General features: G+C 43.1%; 1 protein-coding gene across 4 annotated transcripts in view; it reads right to left on the reverse strand.

Annotated features, from left to right (window-relative positions):
- Nucleotides 1–6803, reverse strand: part of VRK2 (VRK serine/threonine kinase 2) — a 119033-nt gene extending 112230 nt beyond the window's left edge. For 2 of the 4 annotated variants that reach the window (XM_045979377.1, XM_045979380.1), the window contains exons 1-2: nucleotides 6640–6803; nucleotides 4582–4722 (exon numbers count right to left, since the gene is read on the reverse strand). In XM_045979377.1, coding sequence (XP_045835333.1) covers nucleotides 4582–4717 — 136 coding nt within the window. In that variant the 5' untranslated portion in view covers nucleotides 4718–4722; nucleotides 6640–6803. Of the gene's footprint in view, nucleotides 1–4581; nucleotides 4723–6154; nucleotides 6366–6639 lie in introns of those variants that run through there. The other 2 variants (XM_045979378.1, XM_045979379.1) reach the window with 2 other exon arrangements.
- Between the last annotated feature and the right edge of the window lie 1930 nt (nucleotides 6804–8733).

Raw genomic sequence — 8733 nt, forward strand, 5'->3', positions numbered from 1 at the left:
TACTCATATAAGCCTTCAAAGGAATTCAGCTTAAGTTTATTACCTATAACTTTGTTTTTCTGGATTTGTTTTGACTAATTTCTGAAACCCAGTATCTTCCCTATCTGAAATTATGAAATTCAACTTAAATGAGAACTTTTTACTATGTCACCAAGGCTACTATTATAAATTTTAGGGGTAAAATTTTTAGGTCAGTAAGTAAAATGTCATAGTCTTCCAATGGCATTCTCGATGTTGTTAGTTTACGACATCAGTAGCTAAATCTATGACAATCCGTGGCAGGATAAATGGAAAATCTCTCCAGTGGGTGTCCTTGTCACCTCCTAATCCCCTGTGGCAACAGATACTGAACCTGGGATTCAGGTAACCCATGAGGATAGAAGTTTCTAAATAAAAAAATAAATTATATTTAAGGGCTTACTAAGCTCCAAGTTCTTTAAAAACATTACTTCATTTAATCCTCACAATTATTACTATCTCAGTGATACAAAACAGAAATAAAGTCTTGTGACTAGGTGGAAGGCACGCAGTTTCTAAATGTCTTATGTCAGAATTCAATCCAGATTTGCCTAACATCAAAACCCACGTCTTCATTTATATAATTCTCCCTTCTTTTGCTTGCTTCTGTGTCACACCTCACAGTAAAGAAGAATTCAGACTCCGTTCCCTCTCCTTCCCTGGAAGTTCAGAAACTTTTTCACTTAGCTGATACTAAAATGACCACAATTCTTCCATTCCCTGAACCAGTTTCCTCCCCTGATTCTTTTCATATACAAAGAAAGAACCTTGGCTTTGCTCTTGCATTCAGACCTTTCTTTTCCCTCTTATAACTATTTCTATTAATGCCATAGGCACATTTGTCCAAGTCCAAAGCAAATAGCAAAATTCCCATCCCTTCCCCTTGACTCTCAGCTGATGACTCCTGATCTCAAAGCTAGAAGACAGCTGGACATGCACAATGAATTAAACAAGGTGGCCAGTTTCTTCCCAGCCTCAGGCAACAAACCCTGAGGAAGTGTCTGCCTAAACAGTATATCTACAAAGGACATCTGGAAAGGAGGTAGCTGGACACAAAGGTGTTGTTAAGGAAAACCTACATTTCTTCACTTATATACAGGAAATGATGAGAAACCTGGTAAAGTGCAAAAATATGACACAATTTCATATGCATTTGCTTAGATGGCTTTGAAAATAATCAGTAAAAACTAAGTTGAATTAACTGATCGCTGATGGTATCTCATTAAAGAGCTGCTCCTATGATTCACAAATGCCACTCTACATGGCAACTGACAATGTCTGGAACACACAGTTTTATTATATATTCTGAAGTATGGAGCCTCTACCTCAAAATAGCTAAACATTTCTTCAAATCTTTCCCCAGTGGTGTGGGCTTGCTAGCATTCCCAGGATCCAGGTTTTAACATTCAGGTAGTAGAGGGTCCAGTATAATATATGGAGTCTTAAAAAATGTTTTTTAAACAGAGGCACCTGGGTGGCACAGTCAGTTAAGCATAGGACTCTGAGTCTTGGCTCAGGTCATCATGTCAGGGTCATGAGATCTAGTTCGGTGTTGAGCTCCATGCTCAGCGTGGAGTCTGCTTAAGATTCTCTCTCCCTCTCTCTCTTCCCCTCTGGTTCATGTTCTCTCTCTCTCTCTCTCTCCTCTCTAAAATAAATAAATACATTTAAAATCAAAATCGTTGTAAAACAAATATTATTTTGGTAGTAAGAAAAAATAAGTAAATGATACATGACATATATTTAGACTAAAAGCAGCAAAGACTTTATTTTTAAATAGGGACAAATAGATCACATGCCTGAGCACATTTCTTTTTTCTTCTTTTTTAAATACTTTATTTATTTGACAGAGAGAGATCACGAGTAGGCAGAGAGGCAGGCAGAGAGAGAGGGGGAAGCAGGCCTCTCCTGAGCAGAGAGCCAGATGCGGGGTTGGATCCCAGGACCCTGAGATCAGGACCTGAGCCGAACGCAGAGGCTTTATCCCACTGAGCCACCCAGGTGCCCCATGAGCATATTTCTTTTTCAAAACAGGAACCACACAAGTGAATGTATGAATATGTGTATAGGCCTATACTTAATTTTTAAAATACACTTAAATTTAAATACATATTAACATTTTATGTATTTCCATTTTTTAAAAAAGAAAAGAAATAAGAGCCTTATAATCTATGCTTTTCTGTATTTCTTTGAAATTACTCAAATAATTCAATCAGAAATCTAAAAGTATAATCAAAAAGGTAAATAAAAAGCCTTGAGCTCCAAGGCTATAGCTCAGTGACAACAAAAATTTATCCAACTTCCTATCTCTGACGTCGAGTCAAGACAGTATACCAGAGATCTCAGCTCTTTGCTATACAAGAGAACTCTCTAATTCAGAGTCTCAGTCCACACTTATTCTGTGGGGAAATCTACTCTCTGTGGACTCCACATATACTTTTATGGTCTTTACCTGTACCATCTAACATGGTAGCCACTAGCTCTATGTAGCCATTGAGCTCTTGAAATGTGACTGGGTAAATCCTGGATTTTAAAGACTGTAACTAAAATAATTTTTTTTAATACCGATAACATATTGGAATAATATTTTAGATATACTGGATTAAATAATATATATAATTGAAATAAATTTCACCTTTTTTTTTAAACTTTTTTAAATGTTGCTCTTAAAAACTTTCAATTACATAAGTGGCTTGCATAACCTTTCTCCTGAACAGTGCGGCTTATGGCACTCTCGACCTACTACTCAGAATCACAGCAATTTTCGAGCAAGTTCAAACTCATTCGAGGAGGAAACTTTTCTCTAAGCCATACAATTTTGTGTGTGTTGGTCTCATCTTCCCAACTTGATTAGATCCTGAGATGATTAATAAGGAGTTCTCTTTTTACTGAATTTCATTCCTTTGTTCAAAATGACAATTACGGGTCACCTGGGTGGCTCAGTCGGTTAAGCAACTGCCTTCAGCTCCGGTCGTGATCCTGGAGTCCTGGGGAAGTCCCACATCGGGTTCCCTGCTCAGCAAGGAGTCGGCTTCTCCCTCTGACCCTCTCCCCTGTTATGCTCTTTCGCTCTTTCTCTCTCTCTCTCAGGTAAATAAATAAAATCTTTTAAAAAAAATGACAATTATATCAAAAAAGGAGCTTTATTCATCATGATCCATGAAACATGTTTGTGAACTGTGGTGAAATACGCCACTCTAAACTATGCCTCTTCGGCATAAGGATTATTTGGGGCTGAGGGTGCAAGGAGGAAGAAGTACAGGGAAAGGCTTTCTCTGAACTCCCTTTATTTACATGAAGACAGATCCTCCAAAAAAGACTCAACTGTTATAAGTTCCCTCCAGGGAAGTTTCATCAACCAGAAAAACCTACTCTTATCACAAGAGATGAGAAATTAACACCACTCCCAGATAAGCTTTGTCACAAACTATCAAATCCCCCACCAATACTCCTAAAGGCCCATTCATCTTTCCTAAAGATCATCTACTGCCCTTTAAATGACCTCCATCCCCTGTCCCTTTCCCCTATTAAGACAGTATATAGATTCTCAAATCTCACTGCTTTTTGGGGTATTCACTTTTTTTTCTCTGTGATATCCCCATGCATATAACATCAAAAATTAGTAATTTCGTGTAGCTTTTCTCCTGCTGTCAGTTAATTTTATAAATCCAGCTCTCGAACCTAGGAAGAGTAGAGGGAAAGTCTTTCCTTCCCTACTGTCTGAAATGTTTAATGAGGGAGGAATCCAAAATTCCCCCAGTGGAGGTCTTTTACCAGCTTCTTAAACTCCTATAAGAACAGATGTAATGAGTCAATCCATTTAGGAGAATTTATCCTTGAGGGTAATTTTTTTTTAATCACTAATATTTATCTTATTTTATTCATTAAATCCAGGCATGTAATGGATAGTTCTGATCATTAAACTACGGTTGTAAGGTAGCCCTGAAAGATCCTTTTAAATTCAGTGTAATTTAAACCTTTTAAAATGTAGTGTAAAAATATATTCAACTAGAATTCCTTACCTATACCAAAGAACACAAAAAATAATTTTTTGTTTCTGTGTCTATTTTCCCATTTATGAAGGATAGCAAATAACTAGTACCATCTAGATGCACAGGAGAGAAGTTCTTTCATTCCATACAACAGACGCCTTGAGGTATTAAAACTCAATTCTCTAGTGAAGCCTAGTTATGAAATGACCACAACCCTCTATTACTTAAATATTAATGATAAAGATTCACAGAGTGTCTGGATTTATAAAGTGTGGTTTCTGAGCTATAAAAAGCAATGTTTCCAGGAAAAGACACACTCAAAAAAGAACACTAGCATTTGTCTGGTGGACTTTGTAACTAGGTTCTGGAAGGACTTCCAGAAGTCATGCACAGCAAGGAGTGGGGTCAAACATGGCTTAAACCAGACATTCTGGTAAACTTTAATGATCCTCATTTACTTAATAAAGTACATTTATGAATTCTATTGTAATTCAAAGTTTCAATTTTCAAAATACTAAATGATCCCAGTTGCAGTCACATATACAAGAATATTTGGTAACTTATACTTTACCTAAATATATCAATCCAAATCCTCCAGAGCCAATCATTCTGCCCAGCATCCATTGTTTTCCTTCCATATCATCCAGAACCTTGCCTTCTGGAAGTGGAACAGGAAGTCCGTATTTCTCATTTCTTCTTGGTGGCATCACTTCTGTTGGCAGAAAGGTTGAGATAAGTAATTAAAAATAAAAACAACAAAAATTCCAATTAAAAGACATTTCTCAAAATGTCTTCCACAGGGCACTTTCCCAGGTTCCTACAAACTAGGGTTATGAGATCAGCTGGACTTGGGAAAGCCCACACACTACATTCAAATCGGAATCTCACATAGGTTACAATGCTGAAATCCAAGAAAGATTGATATTAAAAAACAACAAATCTTGTGAACTTCATTAACATGTCCAAAATTCATTTAGGGGAGTCTATAATACCCACTAACAGTACAGAATATATCCTAAGAGATGAGTTTACAATTCCCAATGACAAAGAGAAAATAAATTTCATATACATGCAAATACTCCTTTCAATGAGAATGTTAAGCATCAAAGATGAGGTCTTTGGTCACTAGGAGAGAATACAGTTTTGGATTAGGAAAACATGGACAATGGCAACAAATATCACCAAGCCAGCGAGTCACATCACAGACAAAGAGCAGGTACTCAGGAAATATTTGTTAAGGAAGCCCGGAATTTTCATGGATACATAACTTCTCAGAGCACAAGGCCACAGGGCAGTTTCAGGGGTAGCACACTAGTCTTTGTTTCTTTAGATCCTGTCTTTCTGTTTCTCTATCCCCTGTTTCTTCCCCACCCTCACCAAACGGCAAACTGCCCCGCTTTAGAGATGAATCAATTACATGTGTATAAGGTTTGTGGATTTCACAATGAAAGACTTTTAGTTGGAAGAGAAAATTGCACATGGAAACACACACAGATGCAGCGTATCTTCCTGAAAGTGATCTACACGTGAAGGTAATTACAATCCTCTAAGTATTAAAAAAAAAAAAAATTAACTGGTGAATGCTTTGAAAGTTAATGTAAAGTTTTCGCTGTATAATCTTTTCCATTTTCTGAATGAGAAAGTTTCTGTTCCTTTTAATAAGGCTTCCCTCTTTCACTGACTTTAACCCAATGTTCTGCTCTCTTTCACTTAGCATCAGCGTCTCAGAGCAAACGAACACACAGCAGAAACCTTTAACCATAGTCACCTGCCCTCCTAACACAGCCACCAGGGAAGCAGGGAATTTACACGGCGAACTACGCCTCAAGTAGTTTTCTGGTGGTTCCCCTTGGCCAATACTTTATTCGTACTGGTGTCCAAAACGTATCTGCGGACTTAAAACCCAAAGCAACCCTGGAGGGGCACCTGGGTGGCTCAGTGGGTTAAAGCCTCTGCCTTTGGCTCAGGTCATAATCCCAGGGTCCTGGGATCGAGCCCCACATCAGGCTTTCTCCTCGGCAGGGAGCCTGCTTCCTTCCTTTCTCTGGCTGCCTCCCTGCCTACTTGTGATCTCTGTCTGTCAAATAAATAAAATTAAGAAAAGAAGACGAAGAAGAAGAAGAACTCTGCAGCAGGGCATAAACCCAGTTTCGGAGGGAAGTCCGGTGCATCAGAACTTGAGAGCAGAAACTGCACATCCTGGGCGGGGTTCCCAGGGGCCAGCGGCGGCCTCCTCCCAAGGCCGGCCCCAGCAGGGTGCCCCTCTGCTTTGGGGTTCCTCCCAGGGCTACGATGCAAATCGCTCAACCTGAGTTGCCGGGGACAAACCGGCGTCCAGAGGCCTGAACACGTGCCAGGCCCGGGCTCGGGCGGGTCGTGGCAGGGCGGGGGGCACCGTGCGGCCCACCCCCCGCCTGCCCGGGACTCTCCTCTCGGCGGCCCCGGCCCGACCCGCCGCGAAGCCCGCCGGCGTCTGCACTTCCTTCCCGCCCCCGGCTCTCCCTGCACCGGCGGAACGCGGAACCCGACCCCCTCCCGCGCCTAACACGTCCCGGCCGCGCTCCGGGCGAACGCGAGCGGGAGGGGCCGCCGCTTCTCGCTCCGAGTTAGGAAAAAGTGCGCGACCAACCGCGAAAGCCGGGCCTGCCTCGGCTGGGAGGCTCCGGCGCTCACTCCGACGGCAGCTCCTCCCGCGGCGCGGCGGGGCAGGCGGAGAGCGGGGCGCAGAAGACCGCTCGGCCCGACGCCCACGACCGGCCCCGGGCTTCCCCCGCCGCCGGGCCGCGCAAGGCGTCTCCCGCGGGCTCTGGGGGCCGGGCGGGGCCGCGGGCCTCCAATCCCGCGGGGAGGCGGGCCCCGCCCGAGCCGGCCCTCGGAAGGGCCCAGGCGGACGCCCCGCACCGGCGCCGTCAGGTTCCGGCCGGAAACGCAGGCCTAAGGCCCGCGAAGCGTCAGCGCGACCGCCGGGCGGCCTTGCCCGCGCGCCCGAGACGCCCGGGGACGAGCGAGCGGGTCTCAACCGGGAAAGGGGCTGTGTTTGCCGCACACTCGCCCTGGCCCTGCAGAGTCTGGACAACGAGCCCCAGACCACTGCCCTGCATGTGCGTAGGAGGAATTTGTGGTCTCCCGCCCTCTCCCAGTCCCCCAGGTTTCCACCTCAGCGGGCGCGTCTTTACTGTCCCACGAGTCGGGCCCTCCCGGGGCAAGAAGCCTGGTGCGAGCCCCGAGGCCTGGGACAGCCTTGTTCCGGTTCTCAGACACGGGCTGGCCCCAGCCCTGTTTGATTACTGGTTGGGTAATCTTGACTAAACGTAATTACTTCACAAAACGTCCATTTGTCTGTCTGTGACCTGGAAATAACCGCAGTTACTTAGGTTATAAAGTAGGTTAGAGAAAAATTTATAACAACACTCGTTAAAATGGTAAAGAAAACTTTATTCCAAACTGTTGCAGTAGGAGAAATCTGCATTCAATGCCAAAGACAGCAAAGAAAAGTGGGACTTTATAGCCAAGGGGTGGGGGTCCGTGGATGGAAAATCATTGAGAAGAAATGTCAGAGATATGGGGAATGTTCTGGCTAAACTGAGTTAACAGAAATCTTGCTGAAGACAGGGCCAGGTGATCAGAATTCGCCTGGGGGATGGCGAAGGATGACGAACTGCACTAGATACAGAGGGGATTTGGGCTAACCTAACGTAGCAGGATTCTTACTGAAACTTGACAACGTGGAGAGGACATGGACGTCAATAGCCATGCCTCGCTGAAAAGAGTTCTGGGAAGCCTGAGCAGAATTTGGTCAAAGGGAAGCTCTTCAGCAGGTTATTAGTTAAAAGATTACGATGATACGTGAGAGAAATTTATTACGTGGTTTTCTAACACATAATACTCATAGCGAGCTTCTAATATTTTCAGGTAGACAAAACAAATGTTCCAAAAGCAATAATTAAATATAGCAACATCCTATGTAGGAAGACAGTAAATACTTGGAATGCAAAATGAAAGGAAAATCAAAGTCCTTTAATGAGTTTGATGGAATAAGGTTTTAGGAGTTCCTACATCTGTCACTAAATGAAAGACGGCGTGAGAAAACATTTCTAAAGCACTTGGTGCTGTGGATATAAAAGCCTTTTTAGGGGCACTCCGGTGGCTCTGTAGACTAGACGGCTGCCTTCTGTTCAGATCATGATCCCCAGGATGGAGTCCGGGGAGTGGGGAAAAATATCCCTGCACAGCAGGGAGCCTCTTCTCCTTCTGCCCCCTCCCCTGGCTCATCTGCATGCAGATGCGCGCTCTCTCTCTTGCTTGCTCACTCATGCTCTCTCTCAAATAAATAAATAAATAAAATCTTTAAACAAATAAATAAAAGCCTTTTTAAAGAAGTTCAGTAGTCTATGTGTAGAATAATGGCATCATTTAAGGTAGTGATTCATTAATCCAACAATGTCCATTCTTATTTCCGTAAAATGGATATGTGACAGATGCTATTGGTTGCCTAGCCAAACATCCATATGGACATTCTTTCTTCCATCCAAATTTGTTCAGGTTTCTACCCACTTCCCCAGGTTAATTTCTTTGGGAAGATGCAGCTCCAGCACCAACTACAACAGATTACTCCTGTGGGGTCACACATGGCTCCGGGCTTCATACCTATATATGGAGTACATTTGTGTCTTTATTCAGGCCACTATAACAAAATACCATAGACTGGGTGGCTCATAAACAA

This window comes from Meles meles, chromosome 15 (assembly GCF_922984935.1).
Source record: "Meles meles chromosome 15, mMelMel3.1 paternal haplotype, whole genome shotgun sequence".
NCBI lineage: Eukaryota > Metazoa > Chordata > Mammalia > Carnivora > Mustelidae > Meles > Meles meles.